General features: G+C 50.4%; 1 protein-coding gene across 4 annotated transcripts; it reads right to left on the bottom strand.

Annotated features, from left to right (window-relative positions):
- On the bottom strand, positions 1–23,705 carry arhgap5 (Rho GTPase activating protein 5). 4 transcript variants are annotated; one of them, XM_028396307.1, is made up of 7 exons: positions 23,404–23,705; positions 15,750–19,672; positions 14,377–14,530; positions 2,339–2,416; positions 1,588–1,719; positions 953–1,058; positions 1–679 (listed from the first exon to the last, which is right to left on the bottom strand). In XM_028396307.1, the coding sequence occupies exons 2-7, from the start codon at positions 19,473–19,475 to the stop codon at positions 364–366; spliced, it is 4,512 nt and encodes a 1,503-aa protein (XP_028252108.1). In that variant the 5' UTR covers positions 19,476–19,672; positions 23,404–23,705; the 3' UTR covers positions 1–363. The 4 variants fall into 4 exon arrangements, with proteins under 4 accessions (XP_028252108.1, XP_028252109.1, XP_028252110.1 ...); XM_028396308.1 differs by having other exon boundaries at positions 23,436–23,705; XM_028396309.1 differs by lacking the exon at positions 23,404–23,705 and adding an exon at positions 23,179–23,395.
- Positions 23,706–24,085: the final 380 nt, after the last annotated feature.

Genomic DNA, 24,085 nt, shown 5'->3' with positions numbered 1-24,085 from the left:
TGTGTGTGTGTGTGTGTGTTCATGTGTGTGTGTGTTCATGTGTGTGTGTGTGTGTTCATGTGTGTGTGTGTGTGTGTTCGTGTGTGTGTGTTCATGTGTGTGTGTGTGTGTTCAAACCAGTCAGAGGCTTCAGGTTTGCAGTCGTGGGGATTTTCTTCCCTTTTGTCTCAGAGGAGGAGGAGGGGCGGGGCTTAAAGTGTGCTATTCCATCGTACTGATGTCATCAGTCCCAGAATCCTCAGTCTGCTGAATGTTAGTGATGTCACTATGTGCCAAATCAGATCCGTTGAAGGCGGCGGCGTCTGACCGGATCAGTTTTGTCTGTAATGAGCCAGACTACATTTCCCAGCGTCCTCAGCTCTCCTAAATGAGCGGGTCGGGGAGGGCGTGCTGGATCTGCTGCGGCTGCAGAGGCGGGGGCAGCTGCAGCGGCAGCAGGGCCTCCACCATGTTGTGGCAGCGCGGCGGCGGCGTGCCCTCGCTGCTGGAGCTCTCGGCCAACTCGCCGCCGTGGAAGAAGTAGTCGCTCTGCATGATGAAGGACTCGATGACGGCCTGGTTCAGCTTGGTGGTCGACAGCGTGTCCTTGTTCTCGAAGTCAGGCCGCATCAGGGTGGGCCAGAAGCAGATGGACAGGTTGTCGGCCGTCATCAGCGTGGTCTTACTGTGCTGGCTCACCCTGCAGGGACACAAACACGTCAGCAGCCAATCACTGTCTGAGTGTTGGTCATGTGACTGCTGAAGCCATCATGGCTTCCTGCTGGCTGCTGAGGAGGACATGTCCTGGACATGTTTGTACTTGTACTTTAATCATTACATTTTAATGTTCACTAAATCTGAAAATCAAAACAGCAATATGTTTATGTTTATGTTATTTTAATAGATATTATTGTGTGTGTGTGTGTGTGTGTGTGTGTGTGTGTGTGTGTGTGTGTGTGTGTGTCAGCTTTACCTGTTGAGGTGTGTGATTATATATTTGAAGACCTGGTAGTTGACAGAAGGAAACTTCTTTACAATCTCTCGCAAGACCTGCAGGCGCTCGATGTAGTCCACGATTTCTGACACACACACACACACAGACACACACACAGTAGCAGATGAGACACAAAGCATGATATATTTTTACACACTCTCTGGGGAGTAGAAATTACACTCTGTGGAAAACAAAGATGAGATGCTGCCAAAGGCAGTTCCCATGCTGTGCAGACACACACACACACACTGACCTGCTTTTTGTGTGCTATAATAGATCTAAACAAACACACACTGGTTCATCCTGGAGGTGTTTCTTCATTTAACACACATATGGTGGAGACTGCACCACCTATGGTCTTAGTACGGAGCAGGCAGGTCAAAGGTCATTTACCCAAGATGCAGCAGGCTGGCAGCTAAAAACAGTTCCATGGCTGCAGATTAACAGCCATCTACATCACCAACAAACACATCAACTACAAACCCAAGCAGAGGGTGTAGTGCTTTTATTTTGAAAACGGCAGCTCTACTTCCTGCCACAGGTGACTTATTTTCGGGAGAAGGGGCGTGTGTGTGTGTGTGTGTGTGTGTGTGTGTGTGTGTGTGTGTTCTTACTTGCGGCCTCCACCAGCTCTGGGTGCAGGCTGTAGGGGATCAGCGGCTCGGGCAGGTCAGCAAAGAACGCCTTCAGAGCTCCGGCAGCGGCGTTCACCGCCACGTCCATGGCCATGAAGTCGATGCTGTGATCTGCAGAGAGACAGAGACTCAGTGACAGGTCCACGAGGTCACACGGTCAGTTTCAGAGCACAGTTTCTAACAGGAGCAGTGATCTGTGATCATGGTCCTTATTTGAGCGGGTCAGTCAGCTGCATGCTGGGTCGGATCCTTCCTGATACCGCTGGTCAGTGAACCTGACTGAGAGCGCCGCATGTTCAGACTGCTGTGTGTGGGTCTGTCAGGTGACAGATGACATCACACAGTGAGTCAGTCCATCCACGCAGGCACCGTCTCCACCATCAGAGTGTGATGGAGCAGAGCTTCCTGCAGACGAGCGGCTCCTGTCGGAACGCTGGTGTCAGCTTCCTCATTAACCTCCAGTAAAAATACCACAGTGACAAGAAGGAGGACAGAGCCCTACGGTAACATGACAGCTGTCACACACACAGGACGGAGGAGGGAGTGTGTGGGGCCCTAACTGATCTGATGTGTGTTCAGGAGGCGCCGTCACAGAACAGGAAGGACGAGCCTGCAGCCGTGGAGGACGCTGCCCCTCCAGGAGGTCAGATCAGGGATCAATAGGAGCTCCTGCTGCAGTGCTGTTATCTGTCAGATCAGTGTGAATGTTACCGTGTCCTCCGAGTTTTACCTTGATCGAACAGTTTCTGGATGTTATCCTGGTCCGTCTTGTTCCCGCTGACGCGGTACAGGCCCTCTGTCGTCAGACCTGCACACACACACACACACACAGGTTTTCATGAACACACACATTGATGTGGACCGACAGCAGCAGGGTCTGAAGCACGCTGACAGTTTGTCCTCAGAGCCACAAACACATTTATATAAAAACAAACTCAAGCTCATCTTTGAGTCACAACCTGGAAGATGGTAACAGACTCAACTCAATGGAAAACAAACACTTCACACAATAATGTAAAACACAAGACACACACACAGACACACACACAGACACACACACTCCATTCTGCAGTACGAGCGACCTTGCTGCAGCCACAGAGCAGAACCACTGTGTGTGTGTCTGTGTGCGTGTGTCTGTCTGTGTCTGTCTGTCTGTCGTCTGTGTGTGTGTGTGTGTGTGTCTGTCTGTGTGTGTGTGTCTGTGTCTGTCTGTGTGTGTCTGTCTGTCATCTGTGTGTGTGTGTCTGTGTGTGTGTGTGTCTGTCTGTCGTCTGTGTGTGTGTCTGTGTGTGTGTCTGTGTTTGTCTGTCTGTCTGTCGTCTGTGTGTGTGTCTGTGTGTGTGTCTGTGTGTGTTTACAGTCAGCACCACGTGGTGCATGTTGTTCCTGTATTCAGATGTGTGTGTTTGAGGAGGCTCCTCCTCCTTGTTGTGATCGGACTCACAGCTGTCGGCCTCCTGGCTGCACACTGAGCTAACACAACATCCTCAGACACAACAACAACACACTCCGACACTACAGCTGCTCTGTGTTGATGAAGGTTCTCCGTCATCCTGGTCATCTTCACGTGCAGCCTTTGAACACAGAGGAACTCCTTCAGACAGTGAGGGTCATCAGCATGCTGACGTGGAGCGGGATCCCAAACAGAGCTGGTGTCCCTGTAGTCTGGAACAAGCTGCTGATGACCTGTATGAACACTGTTATTATGGCTGCCAGCTGATTGGTTACACTTCCTGTAACGCTGACCCCTCGCTGACCTCTGACACATCCTGCATGTCTGATTACTGATGACAGCTCATATGGACGTTTTCCATCATTCTCCTGACCTTAAAATGACCTCTCCAGTGTCCCCACTCTGCCCAGCTCTGTGTCTCACAGGATGTAACACACACACACACAGACACACACACAGACACACACACACAGACACACACAGGACTCAATGGGAAGGAAGTCACCGTGGAGCTGTTTGCATGCTGGAATCTGATAAGACCCATCCTGCTGTGATCTGATCTGAACCCCCCCCCCCCACCCCCCCCACCACCACACACACTCAGCTGTTTCACTATCTCTCTTCTGATTGGCCAGTTGTTATTTCATTGCCATGGTAACCATCTGCTGGGTGAAGGCACAGGAAGCCACTTCAATACATGAAAGTCCATCCATGACTATTATTAACTGTTATTTTGCTGGACACACACACACACACACACACACACACACACACACACACACACACTGCTCCTCATCAGAGCCTGTCCCACTTTCTCAGATCCAGGACGCTGAGTCCTCTCATTATAAAAGGAGCTGACATGCTAACGTGCACAGACTTCTAGAGGGAAGATGAATGTGCAGGTAGAGGTGCTAGTTTTCCCCAGAGGAGCCTGAATGCAGCATTTCCCACAATCCTCAGGCTGACAAATGAGCTGAGCTTTCTGGTCTGGAAGTCATTGTGTAAGTAATGACCTAAGGTGAGCACTTTCTCTGCCTTTGTTCTCCACACACACACACACACACACACACACACGAGCTGTGGCCTAGTGGAGTCATCAGTTTTTCTGTTGGTGTGTTAATTTAATGACCGGCCCACCACACAACTGGGGTCAATATAAATCAATAGCCAGGCTGTCAGTGTGTGTGATTTAATATCAGGGCACCTCTGGGTAACAAGACCCACAGCTGAGTGTGTGAGCACACACACCAACAACATCTGCATGAAGAAGAGGAGGAGCAGGGAAGGAGAGGGGATGGAGAGGAGGGGATGGAGAGGAGGGGATGAAGAGGAGGGGATGGAGAGGAGGGGATGGAGAGGAGGGGATGAAGAGGAGGGGATGGAGAGGAGGGGATGAAGAGGAGGGGATGGAGAGGAGGGGATGAAGAGGAGGGGATGAAGAGGAGGGGATGGAGAGGAGGGGATGGAGAGGAGGGGATGAAGAGGAGGGGATGGAGGGGATGGAGAGGATGGAGGGATGGAGAGGAGGGGATGGAGAGGAGGGATGAAGAGGAGGGGATGGAGGGGATGGAGAGGAGGGGATGGAGAGGAGGGGATGAAGAGGAGGGGATGAAGAGGAGGGGATGGAGAGGAGGGGATGAAGAGGAGGGGATGGAGATTTACACGCACACACCAAAGAAGAGTAATTCATTTGGAGTTCAACACAAACTTTGTGAATGATAAGCCTGCTTCCTGCTCAGCCAATCACTCTCTGAATGTTGGTCATGTGACTGCTTCAGAACACACACATCACTTCTCAGCTGTCACTTCCTGTAGGACACACACTGTGGACCTTTACTGACACACATTATTTCTGGTGAGGAAAAGATGATGATACAAAGAGATGAAGGAGAGGATGTGAGGGAGAGGAGAGAGAGGAAGAGGAGGACGCTGAAAGAAGAGAGACAAAGAGCAAATGAAAAACATTGAAAAACATGGCCCCTCAACGCCCTCCAGACCTTCATCATCAGAAACACACAGCAGCTGAGTGTGTGTGTGGCCTGCAGCAAGGTGCTCTGTGAGGTCGTTGGCTCTCAGAGAGGAAACAGACTGACAGATAAAGGACCATTCTGCATCGTTTGTCTCAGAGAAAGACGTCTCATTTGGACAAACTTTCCATGGGAGTCATCAGGACCCTGCAGCACAGAGCACAGACTGTACCCACCAGCTCAGAGGGGAAGAAGAAGGAGCAACACCACATCAGGAAGGCCCTGCAGACCTGTGGCTACCCCAAGTGGACTCATCAAAGCCACAAAAACAAGACCCCCCAACAACAAGAAGAAGGACGACACCAGGCGGAGAAAGAACATCTCCATTCCATATGTGTCAGGAGTATCAGAGAAACTCCGCAGGATCTTCAACAACCATCACATCCCGGTCCATTTCAAACCTATGACAACACTGAGACAGAGACTGGTTCACCTGAAGGATCAGACTCCCAGGGAGAAACACAGCAATGTGATATATGCAGTCCAGTGCAGTGAGGAATGCTCTGATCTGTACATTGGAGAAACTAAACAACCACTCCACAGAAGAATGGCTCAGCACAGGAGAGCCACCTCCTCAGGACAAGACTCAGCTGTTCACCTCCACCTCAAAGACAGAGGACACTCCTTTGAGGACAACAATGTCCACATCCTAGACAGAGAGGACAGATGGTCTAAAGAGGAGTCAGGAAGCATCTATGTGAAGCTGGAAGAACCTTCCCTTAACAGAGGTGGAGGCCTCAGACATCATCTTTCTACCACATACAATGCAGCTTCCATCCATTCCCAGGAAGTTTGCACAGACTCACAGTAAGAACAAAGGGCTGTCCACCAGTCCCCCTCCGGCAGTCTCATAGTTGTTAGACACACCTGGCCCAGTCAGCCAGAACATCACAGGTAACCATGGAAACATTTAGTGCTGTTATTTGTAAGGTTGACCCAGACCCACCCACTGAGGTCTGTGACCACATATAAACCATGTTTCCCACCAACAGTTAGAACTGATGAAGCTGATGGATGAGCAGAGAAACGTCTTCTAGAAAACTCTACAAGTCCAGACGCCTTGCTTCAGTCTGCTCTACGTATGATGACCTGGATGACTGAGAGTCTTCTTCAACATGTTACCGAGAGAACGTTTATCAAAGGTTTTTATATTCAGGCTGTGAGTCGTTTGGTAGATTTCTGACTTTTGGCGCCTTCTTGTTTACTTTTTTAAGGCTCTTCATATAAAATGACCACAGAAAACTGAAACTATAGTTTGTACTAAATGATTTACATCATTTTTGGGTTTCTGTCCATCATCTGAACGGCGCCATCGCTCTGTCCTCTAATATTCAGAGTGTGTTCTGAGCATGCTCACATGTTCGCCGGCGGCATCCAGAAACAGATCAAAAAAGAGAGAGAAGGGCAACATAAGGGCTTTTCAAGGCAAACTAATGGAAGCCTGGACTGCTCAGATACAGCCACAGGACACACTCACTGTCACACTCACAGACACACACACACACACACACACACACACACACACACACACACACACACACACACACACACTGTCACACACACACACACACTCACTGTCACACTCACAGACACACACACACACACACACACACACACACACACACACTGTCTCACACACACACACACACACACACACACACTGTCACACACACACACACACACTGTCACACTCACTGTCACACTCACTGTCACACTCACACACTCAAGCCCCATTAGAGCAGATGACTGCCTTGGAGCCAGGTGGCATCGCACTAGTTTCTCTCTCGCCCTTTTTCTTTCTCTCTGCACAGTGTGGCCTGAAGACAGACACACACACACAGACTGTTGTAATATTTAATGTGCGCACACTCACACACACACACACACACACACTTTTCCTATCTCTTGGTGTCTCAGCGTCGGTGACCAGGAAATCCACAAGGAAGAGATTAAGACTGCCGGCTACAGAGCAGGAAGCAGTGTGTGTGTGTGTGTGTGTGTGTGTGTCTGTCTGTGTGTGTGTGTGTGTGTGTGTGTCTGTGTGTGTGTGTGTGTGTGTCTGTGTGTGTGACAGTCACACTACTTCAAATACATGGTTCACTCAGAAAAAGTCTGACTTCCTGTTTGTAACACCTGATCCTGGACTGAGCCACTCGCTCCAACGACAGAAGTGCAAACATCTACAGTCTGACAGCAGAACAGAGTTCTGTTTCCTGTCCCGTTCTTCATCCTTCAGACTCCTCAGAGCACTCCTACAAATACAAGCTGCTCACGTCTGGCAGCCTCCTCCATCCAGGTCATGTTGTATCAGCCCTGATGAAGCCACTTCAGGAACCCACGTCTGTTTTATTCAGCCTGTTTCAACAGTCAGCCAGAGGAGGACTGCTGCTCGGAGCAGGATCAGCCTGTGATTGAACAGGAAGCTCCGCTGAAGTGTTTCCATTGGACATGACGTCAGTGCAGCTTCCAGCAGCAGGAAAACCACACACACAGACACACACAGACAGACACACACAGAGACACACAGAGACACACACACACAGACACACACACACAGACACACACAGAGACACACACACACAGACACACACAGAGACACACACACACAGACACACACACACAGACACACACAGAGACACACACACACAGACACACACACACACACACAGACACACACAGACAGACACACACAGAGACACACACAGAGACACACACACACAGACACACACAGAGACACACACACACAGACACACACACACAGACACACACAGAGACACACACACACAGACACACACACACAGACACACACAGAGACACACACACACAGACACACACAGAGACACACACACGCAGACACACACACACAGACACACACACAGACACACGCACACACAGACACACACAGACACACACAGACACACACAGACACACGCAGACACACACACAGGCACACACAAGCAGACACACACACACACACAGACAGACACACACACAGACACACACACACACAGACACACACACACAGACACAGACACACACACGCAGACACACACACACACAGACACACACGCAGACACACACACACAGACACACACAGACACACACACACAGACACACACACACACGCAGACACACACAGACACACACAGACACACAGACACACACACACACACAGACACACAGACACACACACACACAGACACAGACACACACACACACAGACACAAACAGACACACACAGACACACACAGACACACACACACACAGACAGACACACACACACACACAGACACACACACACAGACACAGACACACTCGAGAATGGGATGAGAGCCAGCTTCCAGTCTCTGACCTGATAGATCTCCTCTCTCTGCTGCAGCACAGATATAAAGCAGACTTTACTAACATCACTTCACGCCACCTTTCAGATCAGGGTCCGGCCTCTGGCTCCTCTAAATGACACATGCTTCCACTCCTAACAAGCTATTTTCATGAAATGTGTCTGAGCGCAGTGAGAATCCCTCCTCTCTTCTTCAGAGTCAAAGAGTGGAGATGTGACTTCAAAGCAGGCTGAAAATAGCCAATAATCAGCTTTACGACATGGCTGCTGTATAATTCTGCAGCAGAGCTCAGAGAGAAGTTAAACAGCTGGGCTTCCAGCAGAGCGCAGGCTCCTGTACAACAAAGAGAATCTGAGAACGATCACTGACAGTAAGCTGACAATAAAAAAACTTTCTGATGGTCCCTGAATGCACCACGTGAAGCAGAGTACAGTAAAAACTATAAACAAGTGGAGCTTTGTCCTTTTCCCTGGTAACACCTGATCAGCACCTGTGTGTTTTATTACTGAACCCAGGTCTGAACAATGTCTGTTTTAAAGGCTGAACGGTGAGTTCAGGTTAGACGTCCATCCCTCCTCACATCATGCTGAAGATAACAACCAATAGCACTTCTGACCACATCAACATCAAAAAGCCATTTAATCACTGCCCCCCCCCCCCTTCTTCTTCGGGGAGCAGGAAACATTGAAACCTCGCCCTCTAATGGAGTCGGGCGGCAGAGAGCTGCGTGTCCTCGCTGTGAGCGCATCAGAAGCTTCCACTCATGTTAGGAGGAGGTTTTCAACAAAGACCTGAGGAGGCTCATCCCTGTTGTGCTTCCAGCTGCAGGAACACGGAGCACCAGGAGCTGCAGAGAGCCGACGGTCACATCTGACATTGAACCGACTGTGAGGAACAACAGAGGAGGGAGCTCAGCCGGCAGGTCTGAATGCTGCTGCAGAGCGGAGCCACCGGTGTCTGAGAAGACGCTCAGAGCTTTAGAAAGTGCTAAATAAAGTTATTATTATTATTTAGGAAGAAGCCATTTTACAGAAAGAGTGTTTCTGTGATGAGTCAGTGAAAGCACGGCTCTGCTTCGAACACGGCTGGCACATAAAATATAAAGTATCAGGGAGTTAATTATTCACTCCTGTGGAGGACATTAATGAGCTGGCTTTAAGAAGAAGACTCAAAGTGAGAGGAGCCTCCGTTACAGTCACAGCCAGGAGACCCTGAGCGATCCATCACCGGGGTCTGGCTCTGAGGCTGCTCCCACTCCTGCTGGCTCCGCCTTCATTCTCCTCCTCAGTTTGTCACACTCTGGTCAGAGTCCTCCTGCTGAGAGGATCTCTGTCTGTATCTAAATCAGGACACCTTTCCCCTCCAGGCATTACAATGAGCTCCTTTAACAGAAGCTGCTGGACAACCAGGCGTCTCTCCGCCTCTGAACACATCGAGTCCTGGCGTTTGAAAAGCTGCTGTCTGAATGTCTGAGGTCACTGCTGAGTGTGTGGGCTGCTGCGCTCTGTTCACCTTCAGCTCCTCTCAGCTTTCATGCCTCTCTCTGGTGGATCATCAGGTCCCTGCGGCGCTGACCCTTCGCCTCCTTACTATTGAATGTGAGCAGGAACAGGACCGGCACTGGAGCTGTGCTCGCTGTACATCGCTGCACATAATACAGACACAATGGCTCAGAACACAGAGCACAGACACGAGCTGCTGAGGAAAAGTGGAGTCACCTGAAAGCCTGATCCCCTGACAGCTACTACGTATGATGACCTGGATGACTGAGAATCTTCATCAACATTCTATTTTCTGCTAATAACTAATTCCAGACCGCTGCCTCTGACTCGGTTATAGGACAGGCTGCAGGAGTTTCTATGAGCCGCACTAAACCATTTCTCCGCCTGAGAAGTGCCACGTGTGGCGTGTAAACTTGTTGAAATGCGTGAGTCCAGGGTTCTTAAGTCTCACGCACTGAACTTGTGTTGTGATGAAAAGTTGGTTAGCCACAGTGCAGCTGCATGCTAGCCTGCTAGCTGGCTGCAAACTGTGGAATGGATTTCCAGAACAGGGGCGTGTCTCAGTGAGGTCGCCTCCATTCAGGAAATCCAGCAGCTGTTTGCAGCCAGATAGCAAAGCAGACAGCGGGGAATCACTTTTAACATTAAAGTAACATTAAAGCACAGACATGGATCATGGATCAGAAATCTATATCTGAACCTGACGCCGATACTGGACCGGAACGGCCCCATCCCCTGTTCTGACTTGGTGTTGGTGACATTAGCTGCTAAAGTCATAAGAACTATTTATGAGCAGAAACTGAAATTCCAAACTTTTGTGTGTTTTTTTTAGGAGTGTTTTTCGGAGTGTTTTGTGGGGGCCCTGTGAGGCAGCAAGAAAGTTTTCTGGTCTAAAACGTCGGAGCTTCTGGTTCATCTTCTTTAAATCTACGATCCTTGGTGGCTTGGCCCTCAGGAAGCCTCTCAGTTGATTTATTATTAGAAAGTGGAAAATGATAACAAGCAGATCTCTGCAGGAAACAGACAGCGAGTAAAGAACGAGCAGCTGCTCCACACAGACTCACTCATCATTAGCTGAATCCCAGAAAACCCCGGCTGTCGTGAAATTACAGAGAAGATTCTGCACGAAATCCAGAAGGTGGAGTGTTGGAACCACGAGACGGAGTCCTCCACACACCCACCACATAAAAACGTCTCACAGTTTTACCGGCGCCTCCTGAACCTCCTGAACAGGAGCAGCAGCGACCAGACAGGATGCATTATTTACCTGATTCACATTTTATGTTTCCATGAAGATGGGCTCAGGTTTGTATCCAGACTCTGCAGCTGCAGACACTAAGTTCATATTCTGATATTCTAATTAGAACTGCTGCTCTTTTTTTAACTGAGTATGAACATTTACTGTAGAGACAGACACAGACTGTATCCTCAGTGCCAAGCCCTCGGGGGAAACACAGCGTTTACATCCACGCTCTGCCTCACTCACACATCTATGTTTGATGTGAAGTCACAGATTTTCCACTCACACTTTCTGTTGTGAAACCGCAGGCACCACAAATGGCCATCATCACCTCTCTGCCTCTGTGACTCCCGCCTGGCAGCGTATTACATGTGGTTTAACTCAGCCAGCCTGAGGTTACTGCGGCAAGCTGCAACCGAAAACCTGAAGCCCCGTCAGGAACTATTTTAACTGAAGCGACGCTGTGAGAGGCAACAACTGTGAGGAGCGTTCAACACAGCACAGATCAAATGATAAGAAAGAAGAGACAAGGTTCAGGTTTTAAAGGTCGGGAAGGAGATTTCATTTTTGTTAAATTAGTGCAACTTCTCTTTACAATCCGATTGCAGTTTAACATTAAAACGAAGAATATGAATCATCTGAAGCTATAAAACATAAAAACATCATCAGTCCTCCGGGTGGACCCTGTAGGAGTATTGGCTGGTTGTCACTCTCTTCCTGCTCTGTGCACCAGAGAGGTACGTGCATGATGGCCGAAGTCACAGACCGCAGCTCGTCTTCAGGAGATGCGTCCATGTGATTGGAGGCGTGGCTTCGGGGTGAGCTCCGAGAGAAAGGGGCGTGTGTTTACTTTGAAATCTGGCTGACTCTCACTGAGATTTCAAAACCTCCTCCCCTACCTTTAACTGAACCTTTTATGAGGCAAAGTTCTAATAGTCTACCTAGCTAGCTGAGTAGCAACAGTAGTTGCAGTAGATGTATATGACCACTAGAGGGCGATTAGCTACAAATACCAGCTGATCAATCATCGGTCTGCAGAGCCCGAGGACATGTCCTGGTAGTTTTGTTGCTTAACAAGAACAAATTCTTTAAGATTAAATACAAAGACGTTCTCACTGCATCTGCTTAGAAATTCAGATGCCAGAAAAGAAAGGGAGGGACGAGCTGTTAAACCCCCCCAACAGACCGTCTGGACTTAGAGGGTTTCACGGCACCGGCCATGAAATCTGCAAAACACCACTGTCAGCTGGCAGGCGTGACTGCGGCGCTGGGATTAATCCTACATTTGGTAGGCAGCCACCGGGGGGGCTCATGTAGATCCAGCTGAATATCAAAACATATTCGAGAGGGATTTTCAGGACAGGAATTAACAGAAAGAGAGGAGCTCAGACAGAAGCAAACACACCCTGAGCACGCTCCTGTTCATCAGCTGCACATGTGACAGGAGAGGGAGGAGCAGGAGCACAGCAGGAGGAGCAGGAGGACGATGACAGGGAGGAGCAGGACAAGCAGGAGGAGCAGGAGGAGCAGGAGGACGATGACAGGGAGGAGCAGGACAAGCAGGAGGAGCAGGAGGAGCAGGAGGACGATGACAGGGAGGAGGAGGACAAGCAGGAGGAGCAGGAGGACGATGACAGGGAGGAGGAGGACAAGCAGGAGGAGCAGGAGGACGATGACAGGGAGGAGGAGGACAAGCAGGAGGAGCAGGAGGACGATGACAGGGAGGAGGAGGACAAGCAGGAGGAGCAGGAGGACGATGACAGGGAGGAGGAGCAGGAGGACGATGACAGGAGGAGGAGGCAGGAGGAGCAGGAGGACGATGACAGGGAGGAGGAGGACAAGCAGGAGGAGTAGGAGGGGGACAAGCAGGAGGAGCAGGAGGGGGACAAGGAGGTAGAGGACATGGAGGAAGAGAGGGGCAGGATGGCAAGGATGAGGAGGGAGAAGAGGAGCAGGAGGACGAGTGGCAGGAGCAGCAGGAGGAGGAGCAGGAGGATAAAGGTGCTTTGGACAGGATGCCTCGTGTTGATGAAGTCATTCAGCTACACACACTAAACGTGGAAACGAGTCCATTCTTTATGTAACAACCCATCAAATATGGAGGATGATTAAAACATGGACTGCAGAGGTCAGCTGGCAGAAAGTCGCCCTGTGTTTAATGAGAGGAGGATGCAGGACTTCACTGAGGAACCTCTCAAACTGTGGGAGGCGCCGTCTTTACAACAGCTGGGCAGGAGGCCAGACGCATACCCAACATGCACTGCTGTTGTCCAAACACATGTCCAAACAGGCCGCCTGTCTTACTGAAGACCTTCATTTATAGAGCGAGTCCTGAGAGCGGCTGATACAACCACAGCTCGTTTTTTAACCCTGACAGCACTGACAGTGAAGAGGCCGTAAACCCTGCAAACATGTCTGAACTCGGTGCTGAAGAGCAAAACAAAGGCCTGAGGTATTCCACACTCCAACTCCCAGACTGCACTGGGTTAGCTGCTGCTCCAAACTGCTAATCAGACGCACTGAAGTGGCCCATGAACTGTATCCAGCCACACAAACAAACACCCTTTCATCACATGCTGAGAGAGCACGCCCACCCAGGCTGTCACACGGCTCTACAGCAGTCCCTCAGGCTGTTCAACCGCACGCTGGACCACGACGGCCGCCATACCATTTGTAGTCCACCAGATGACTGGTGTGACAGAACCCAGCAGATGATCACTGGTAATTTAGGAGATTTAAGCTGCTTGTTTCGTCCAAACAGAATCAGCTTCCATGATAAACAATACCAGGCAGCATGTGTGACTTCTGAACATTACCACAGGTTCTGACACACAAACACACGGCACAGACGTCTACAGGTTTCAGGTTCATTAATCGTTCTCATTTTGTAAATCTCTGTGCTGCCGCTCCTTCATTCGTTGTTTGATCTCTGCGATCCGCTCCCACTTTATTGTGTGATCTTTCCAGCAGCGCTCTGGCAACACATCAAATGTCAATACAGCTCATTGACTTGTATCGACTGGCAGACCAGACAGAACATGTTTGGCAGCTGACATCAGAAGCGAACCTTCTCAGACTCCACCTCTCTCCTTAAACCTTCATCTTAACTTCTCATCTCTCAAAGATGACGATGCAGGTAAAATCAAACCAGAACACACCTCAGCCCCCAGACAGGCCCCCCAGACCAGAACAACCCACCACTCACCTGTGCGCTCGATGTACTCAACACACTTCTCAATGAAGAGCGGGATGGGGCGCTCCGCCGTCACCAGGTTCTGCAGGGGAACGCCAAAGTAGTTGCTCTCCCAGGTTCTTCGGGTAGGCGGGTACAGAGGCTTGGGGGGCTTGGATGACTTCAGCTATGGAGGATTAAGAGAATAAAAACAGGCATGAGAAGTGAGGGGGGGGGCAAGCAAGAACAGCAGATGGTAAATAAAAAGGAGCAGAGAAGAAAGTGGAGGAAGAGGAAGTGAATAAGGGACGAGGGGCAGAAGAAGCACATAAGAGGACAGAAGAGATGAGAAGACAGCAGAGACATGAGGGAGATGAGTGATCAGGGAAGACATCAGAACGTTAGTGGGATGAAGGCAGAGATGGGGGAGGAAGCAGAGGGCAGTTCACACGGAGGAGGAAGAGGAGAGGACAACAGACAGAACTGTAACCATGAGTTAGCTTTGATTTCCCACACTCCTCTGCTCTTCAAAGTGTTGTCATGCCTACAGCGGCTCAGGCTCTTCTCTAATTGGCCAGGACGGCAGCTAAACACCTTCCATTTTGTACCTCCTGGTTCTCCTTCGCTCTCCTCTGATTATCAGCGACAGACTCAATGTTCCAACAATGCCCTGCATTCATGACGCCTGTGTAGCGCCGGCGGCTGTTTCTCTACTGATTTGCACACTATTATCTGATTCATCGCACGTGTGTTAAAGTCCAATTGTGCATTTGTTTTCAGGGTGATTATTCATGTAGAAGCTGCTGTATCGTAGTCTGAACAAGAGGAAACATTCGGTCATTTCATTACACTTAAGTCTTTTTGGAATCTCTAGGGAAATTAACCCTCTCAACTCCAAACTGTTCCTGTCACATGATCAGTCAATGTGAGCTCATTGTTCTCCTGTACCTCTATGCTGCTGAATAAAGAGGATGAAATGTTGCTGATGCAATCATTAAATCAAATCAAGCATTTAAAGCCAACAGAGATGTTTTGGGGTTCAGAGGGTTAAACAAGTCTATGTCTGAGAATACACAGAGCCCTGCTGTCTTAAACAGTGCATCTTTTATCAGGGATTTTATGGCTCGTCTGTGGCTTCACGGTGCAGAGGCTCATAAACCATTTCAGCGATCAATCAATTACCAAATGACTTTATTCCTGAAAGGAGTCGGGTCCATTAAAAACAGGAATCTGCTCATCTGACACCCACACACATCTGCTCACACACACTACTACACACATCCCTTCTGCTCTCATTCACACACTCTCTCACTGAAGCTTCTTTCAGTCTTTTGGAGATGATCTTATCTTTGCCGTCCTGCTCTTTTAGTTTTGGTCTAACAGCATCTATATTCTGAAAGACTCACCTTCTTTGGCTCCTTTGGCGTCTTAGGCGTCTTCTTCTTCTTCATCTTCTTGTCATCCTGTTCGGGGTCGGAGGTGATTGCAGGGTTGTCGATGCCACCCTTCCAGGGGTCGGCAGGTGAAAGCAGTGGATCCTCCTCGCTGCCCCGGTGCGCTCGTCCTTTCTTCTTCTTCTGTGTGGCGGGACCAGACTCCTCCCCGTCACTGTCCGAGTGGAACCGTCTCTGATACGCCTTCGTCTTACTGAACAGGATCTTAGAACGGTGTTTGTATTTTGATGGCCGCCTTCCAGCCTGAGACTTCCGGTCAAATCCATTCTCTTCCTCCCCTCCTCCGTGTAGCCCACCGAAGGAGTTCCTGATTTTGACCAGGCGGCTGTGTGCGTCATCAGGCACGGCATATATGTCGTCATTGTGGAAACCCCGGGACCTAAGCAGGGTATCCACAGGGTCTGCATAGTTGTCTGACGCCTCCACGTCTTCAGAGTGTGTCACAGGGCCACGCGGCATCCTGCGGTTGCTGCGCATACCAGCCTCAATGGTTTTGAGCAGATTGGGGTCCAGCTTTTTGACGTTAGGCCTGGGGAGCACCGGTTTGGGCCGGACAGGTGGAGGCACTTTGTGGTTGCGTTCATGGTCTCCAACAGGAGTGCTATGGACCGGGTACTCGTTCCCCTCTGGGTCAATGCGGTACTTGGCTCGCTCGCTGGGCGTGGGGAGAAGCTGAACATCATCACCGATTGGACTGTAAGGTGGGGGGGCCTCGTTGTCATCATCAGACTCTGGGTAATAGGTGTTGTAGGCTGGAGAATGGCTGTGGGGTGAGGTGGGGAAGACGTCTTCACTCGCTCCGGTGGTGCACTCACGTGAAGAGCTGTCGAACAGGAAGGAGCTCTCGATGCTTGGCTTCTTCTCCAGCACTTCATTGAAGAAGGGTGTGAAAACCTCCGTCTGCCGGTGATACTGTGACAGCGAGTAGAGCGCCGTAAACTTGGCAGCAATCTCTGTGGCAATGTGCTCCCCCTCCGTCATCAGCTCCTTGATGGCATCATTCTCAAAGAAGTCTGCCTGGCTGTCTGTGATCGCCACCATCTGGACGGGGATCACATCCTGCACTTCAGCCAAGAAGGCCCGCAGTGTTGCCATGGACGCCTTGCGTTTGGCAGAATAGACCAGAATGTAGCCGTGCACCAGCTCGTCTTTACGGACGCCAATAGCAGAGTGGTAGGAGAGGACGGTGACCTGGATCCGCCTCCTGCTGTCCCCTATGATCTTGTCCAGTATGAGTGTGTTGCTGTGACCCGGCTGCCCAGCGCTGCAGCAGTGTGAGTCTAAGAAAGGCGAGAGGATGAGGTCGACGCTGAAAGGATCCCAGCACATGGCACACATGACTATTCTGAGGTCCGTCTCAGACATGTCTTTTATGCAGGGCAGTGGGGCCAACACGTCAAAGTTGTGCTTTAACCCATCCAGCACTGCTCGCAGCCCCTGCTTTATCTGGAACTCTGTAAATTTGCGTGGGAAGGCGCCTGTAGGGATGTCCACAAAGGTGCACTGCAACTTGTTGGCCAGCTGTTGGCCCTGGTGCCTCAGGATAGGTATGTTTTTGCAAACACTGTCTCTCTGATTGGCTAGGATGAGAATGAAAGGAAGCGGCTGGGCAAATCGGTCTCGCCGGCTCTGAGCGATCTCCGCTCTGATCCTGCCTATGCAATCACCAATACAGTTAAGTGACTCTATGGAGTTAAACACACAAAAGCAGCCATGTGGCTTGAACGTGGTGACCCATGTATGGCTGAAGAGCAGCGTGGAGTTGACGTCCACGGGTAGAAGCTCCAGTTCGTAAATTTTACCATCCAGGGTGTACTCGTCATCTGTGGACTGAGCTCGGATCTCATTGGCCAGCTCCTGTGAGAGGCCCTCCTTTCCCAGCAGGCAGAGGTTGATCTTATCAATGTTGGCACTGTTATAGTAAAGATTAGAGCGCCCATGATCCAGCTGCACCAGCCTGTTTGCTAAAATCTGCTCCACCTTCAGGTCCACACAGTTCTGCCCGCTCAGACATGTCTCCTTGGTGGGATGGTAAACAAAGCCGATGTGTTTGAGGAGGAGCGACTCTCGATCCGGGGCAAGTTTCTGCAGCGCTCTGTATCTGGGCTCCTCGTTCAGCACGCTGTGGATTTCAGTCATCTTGTCACAGCTCGGAGTTGCGTTCAGGTCCAAGTCATAGAACAGCTCAGCGTGCTCAAAAAGCATTTCCTGAAAATCCTCTTTGGCCCTCTCAACTATTTCCTGCTGGTGTCTACAGTAAACATCCCTTCTATCTGATTCTGTGATGTACTTGTATGCCTCGTCCTCCATGACGAAGCACATCACCTCCTCCCATGGCTGCCCCGGACTGATGAAATGAACCCTCTCCAGCGTTTTCTTGAACCTCTCCTTCATCTCCACCCTCCTCTTCTCGGACAGCAGGTGCTGCACGTGGTTATGGTAAATCCTCTCACCCTCGAGTGTATCCAGGAGGTCAAAGGGTATCCTGCGGTCGCTGTTATCTATGTGGTCCGTCTCATCCCACGGCGTGTGTTCCAGTATCACAAACCAGTACTGGAAGTCCGGCCGGTTTCGGATCACACTCTGCGCCTCAGGCCACAAGAGGTGCTCGACCTCCTCCAGGTTACTGAGGAGGTTGTTAAGGGTTTTTGGCAGTGTTGTCAGGTACTCCTCCCTCCTCCTCTTGATGTGCTCCTGCTTCAGTTGTGCAATGTGCTTAGTGAACATGTTGCGCGCCTTCCTGGTGCCCTCCAAGGTGATGAACTCGTCGTAGTCAGACTGGCCCTTCAGGTTATTGATCACAGTTTTCCATGTAGTGTGATAATCTCTAACTGTATGTACCATTAGTTTTTCAAATCGATCCGTCACGGAGGCCACGAGCTGCCGCTGGATCTTATAGGCCTCCAGGTATGGCACAGTTTTTGGCTTCCCTCGTGCTTTATCCAGCTGCTGGATGAGGGCATTGAAGCAGAGCTCTGTGTTAACGTTGGAGCGTGCGGATGTCTCAATAAGCATCAGGCTTTTCTTGCTGGCTACAAAGGCCTGCAGGTCTCTCAGGTGCTGGTCCACGCACTCGTCACATTTTGTGGCAGCTACGACGATAGGCTTCTTCGACTTGACGATTTGAGAGTACAGGCTGTTGACAAACTTCATCTGGTCATCAAACTTTCGATTGCAACCCTTGCTAACATCAATGCAGAGCACAAAACCATCAATGTTCAGCTTCCCGTCGGGCATCTGTTTCTGGTCAAAGTCCTGCTCCAGGCCCAGCTGGTCTGTGCAAATGTACATGAGTTTCTCGGCAGACTGGAGCTTGGTGGCTGCCGCCCGCTTTGTGTAAGGCTGCAGGTTCGTACTCCGATGTGGAAGGAACGTCTGGTCGTCAATGAACTCCGTTTGTTCAATGACTTGGATTTTGCAGTCCAGCCCCTCGTCCCCTCTATGAGACACATCCCCCCAGTACAGGAAGTGGTCATTGTTCACCACACGTCCTCCAAAGTCTATTGTGCTGAGCACTGAGGTGTGCTCTGAGTAGTAGTTGTCCGCGTCAGGACGCACATATCGGTTACACAGGCAAGACTTGCCCACGCCACAGTTTCCCTTCTCCTTCTCTGTTCCCGAGAGGCCAACCACGCTGACGGCGAATGTTGGGGGGCGGGCATCCTTGTTCTTGGCCATTATATCCCCCCACTCATTGCTAACTTGGTTACTTGAATGAAAAAAGGTCAGGATGTCATTCCAGTTCTTCTCATCAGTGGTGCAGAGGCACTTTAACTCTCATTTTCCCTTGGTTCCAGTGAATGCCTCGCTCAGTTTCTATCCTTGGTCTTCATTAAGCTGGGATAGAGCAGCCGGCTTCTCCTTTTATCACCTGCCTGCAAGACATGGAGTCCACAATTAGGAAAATATAAAAAGCAAAACAAACACACGCACATTTACAGTGATTTGTTTCAGCAGCTTTATCACGAGTAATTAGCTCTTTGTTTCTCTGCATACCCCTGTGGGACACATGTGGACCTGCAGTGATGTACGAACACAGAAAATTAGACAAAAGTACACATTTTCACAAAACTGCAAGAGAAAATAATCCCTCCTCACTACAGATTATAACAGGAGACATTTTCAGAACTCGAAAACAACTTTATAAAGAAGAAAATGGCAAAACAAATCAGCACCGAACATCAACACGGAGGAAAAAACCCAAAGATGGACGGCCCTGTTTATATAAGAGCGGGGACAGTAATTCAATCGTGGGCCGTGCTCAACAATGTCACTTTTCCCCTCGCAGAAAAAAAAGAGTGCTTTCAAGCAATTTGTGCCGAGGCAGGATAAAAATGGCATGCAACTGCAGCCCTTTGACAGCCACTGACCTAGAAATGATTTGCTTTGCTGTGAGAATCAAACAGAGAAATCGGTGATCATCGTCAGAACCTCGGGCTACAACATTAGGGCTAAACGTGTAATCCTGATTACTCTGCCGGCTCTTGTAATGTATTGTCTGGTGGTGATTAATAATCCTGATTACAGTGAATGAAAGGATTTCACTGCTCATCCATTCAACATTAACAAGCAGGTGAAACACAGCGTTTCACTTTTAGCAGACTGATCACACCGACTGTAAAACCTTCAACCGCCTGCATGGTGACGGTGTCAGCACGACCATGGATGGTTGCAGGCTATGGTCAAACAAACCTGATCCCTGCCATGAAAGCAGCTGGAGGCCGATGGCCGATAACTGCAGAGAGACTTTCACTCATTGTGTTTTTTACAGGATGATGGCAATCAGCCAGTGAATCTGCAGCAGCACGCCGAGCCCGACAGGCCGCAGCGGAAATCTGATCCTCTGACATGAAGCCACGAAGCCACGAAGTTCCCCTGTTTACAGACGCCAAGGTGATGATGTCACCTGGGCAGTGGGGGTGATGTCAGCAAGACACAAAGACTTGTGGGAACTGGTTAAGATGTCCAAAGCCGAGCAGGAGAACACACACAGACGTCTGCCTCATGCACGCTGCCATGACAGGAATTCAGCTCAGTGTTCCAACATCACGGTTCACCCGACACATCAAAAGGTTCGTCCCCCTGAACCCTCATGGAGGACGCAGGAAACCGGGGATTCAACTCCAACCAATCAGACAGCCACTGAGGATCTGTGTGAGATGGCACACACCAGTCAGCATGTTTGTATGTGAAACAATCCAAGGAAGAGAAAGGAGAGGCGATGAGGATCGAGTGGAGAGATACCGATTTATTGATTCATCCGTCACATGATGAAGATCCTACGTCGCTATGTAAACACAAATGGGCAGATGAGGGGGAGGTTCCTGCTTCAGGTTCAACATGCTGCTACTGAAAAATGTCCCTGAAGACATGAAAGGCACGTTCAGAAAACCTCACCGTTATTGCACAACCACAGGGAGGGAAGACACAGGGTTAACACCTGCAAAACACCATTTTATGACCTACAGCTCAAACACACCCAGGACATTAGGTAACAGTGTCAGAGAGGAAACCGCCCGGCTGGTTTGTCAGGTTACCAAACGCCTACTGAGCCGATACATGAAGCACCCCAGAGCGGACAGACAGGTGGAGACACAGACCTGCTCAGGTCCTCAGAGCGGGCACTAATGGCCGACACCTTGTTTTCCATGCCTCGAGGGCAAAGAGGACGTGTTGACTGTAAAATGGCACGAGAGTCCAAGAGTAAAGTGAGCGCCTCGTCCGTTCTTAGAAATGTGCAAAATCTGAACTCTATTAACGTCCTTTAAACAAGTGAGGACTGCAGCGCTCTGCTCCTCCTCGGCCCACACACCACAGCTGTGCATGTTTAAGACTCACATCTACATTTAGTGAACTCCATCATCAATATCTCATGAAGGAGCACTCACATGTATGCAGACAGGAACACCTGGAGGAGCCTGTGATGGCAAACACCGCGGCGCTAACAGCTAAAAGTAGCCTTGTGCATCATGATTAGTCCATTCACTGGGAGGCTGCGGAGGGATTAAGGTATCACTCAGCAAGCTGGTTTTAGAGATGACTAAACGCCGTTAAGCCCTGAAACACAGCTGAGGATGCTAAACCTTTAAAAGCTGCACCGGCTGCAGATTTGCTAAAACAACCCTTTTTGGGCAGGGAAGAGCGTCCTGACTCATTTAAAGCACTGGATCCTTCCAGAGGACCGTCCTCCCTACAACACAGAGGGGCGCACACCCAAACATCACAGAGCCTCAGCTTCCTACAGAATCTCTAACTGCCCACCAAGGCCTCCTCATTATCCAGGTGAAAGATGGGGTCGCCCTCCTTCACAGGCAGGTCCAGGTCCAGGCCAGATCTGTTTGAGGAGTTCCTCTCCGAGAGTCCCAAGAACTCAGAGGTTAACAACCACAATCGCACAGCAGCTCAGGAGACAACACGGGAGGATTTATTGGTGTTATTAGTCTGCAGGCTGGAATGAGAGATACTGATTTATTGATCGATTCCTTATGTAAACGTCAGCCCAGAGACCCTGCAGGGACCAAACACCTTCTTCCACTGCTGAAATCCAAATGTTCCCTCTCAGTTCCTGTGCCAGCAGCGACCCAACACAATCCTGACTCCTGGAACTGAGCTCAGCGCTGTGACTGACGGGGCGCCAGCGCCTGGCTCAGTGCTCAAGGCTGATACATCTGTGTCCAAGGCATCAGGAACTAGTCCCACCATGCTGGGGCCAGGTCCTGATGCAGGCTGTCCTCCTCCCTGTAACAGTGTCCACTGTGTGGGACATCCAAGCTGAGGAGATACGGAAGGTGTTCAGCTCCTGACAGCCTGGATGCAGCTGATGAAACCCTGAACTTAGTTTGGGGAACCACAGCTGGAGGCTGCCTGAGATCACTAGTTAGCCAGGTTAGCTTAGCTGGCGCCTGTCATCCTGGTGAGGCTGTTTATTCTGCTCGGCAGTAAAACTCTGCTCAGTCGGTATAAAACCAGAGAAGCAGCATGAAGACGGTGAACTCTCAGAAAAGGTCCAGACACCAGTCCGAGGGGGGTGAGGACTTCCCGGTCCTCCGTGTGCAGCGGGCCGGCGGAGCTCCAGCTGCAGCAGGACGAACCTGCTCAGGAAAAGTTACAGCCCCGATCCCCGATGCTAACGTTAGCCGGATGTTAACCGTGGTTTCACGGCTCAGCGGGTTGTCCCAGCGAGCCGAACTCTCCGGTGACGCTGCGAGAGTTCGTTAACTAAACCCGCACACGTTAAACGCGTTAATGCGTCAAAGCCCCGTGACCGAGCAGCGGTGTGTGTGTGTGTGTGTGTGTGTGTGTGTGTGTGTGTGTTATTAATTTGGGTGAAGCCCGGCTCGGCCTGGCTCGGCCCTGATACTCCAGGAGAGGAAAAACCCACCTTTTCCGATCCCGACCAGCTAGCGCTAGCACCGCTAGCCTAGCATGCAAACGCCAGGAGCTACTGTTAGCCAAACACGGCACGAAATCCGAGACAAAACCCACGACCCGAGCGGGTTTATCGACCACACAGCCCGGGTTATTGTAACCCGGGATAGTTTTCAGCCACGGGGGGAAAGGGGGCGCTTGCTGAGCTGATGAAGTCCACACACATTCCCCTACCCACCTACTAACATGGTCGCTCCCAGATCCACATACCACGGAGAGCAGGAGCCAGCATTCCCACATCAAACTCCGCGCCGCGGCCCGCGGGCTGCCTGCGGCCGCACACACGCTCCGGGGTCGGGCTCGGTTAGAGGAGCGGTCCGGTGTAGTCCAAAGCGGCCGGAGCTCCGTGTTTCCCGGTGATACTGAGCCGCTGGAAAGGAATGCGCTGAAAGCCGAAACCTGCTGAGGGCTGCCTCCCTCCGACGGCCAGGCAGTAATGGCGACTCTCTCTCCTCCGCTCTGTGTCTGTGTCGCTCTACCCTTCATCCCCCTCTCTCTCTCTGATCCACACCTGTCTCTCTCTCTCTCTCTCTCTCTCTCTCTCTCTCTCTGGACTTTATAAACTTTATTAAACCTGAGCGGGTCCTCTCAGCGGGTCCAGTGGGTCCTCTCAGCGGGTCCTCTCAGCGGGTCCTCTCAGCGGGTCCAGTGGGTCCTCTCAGCGGGTCCAGTGGGTCCTCTCAGCGGGTCCTCTCAGCGGGTCCATATCAGAATCAGAATCAGAATCAGAATCATGTTTATTGCCATGTAAGTGAAGGGGGTTCACATTACTAGGAATTTGCCTTAGTGATTGGTGCATACAAAGAACATATAATAATTAACATGCAATAAGATAAAAACTAAGATAAAATTAAGTAAAT

Source organism: Parambassis ranga, chromosome 22 (assembly GCF_900634625.1).
Source record: "Parambassis ranga chromosome 22, fParRan2.1, whole genome shotgun sequence".
In the NCBI taxonomy this organism is placed as follows: Eukaryota; Metazoa; Chordata; class Actinopteri; family Ambassidae; genus Parambassis; species Parambassis ranga.
This window is presented reverse-complemented; position numbering and strand designations above follow the sequence as displayed.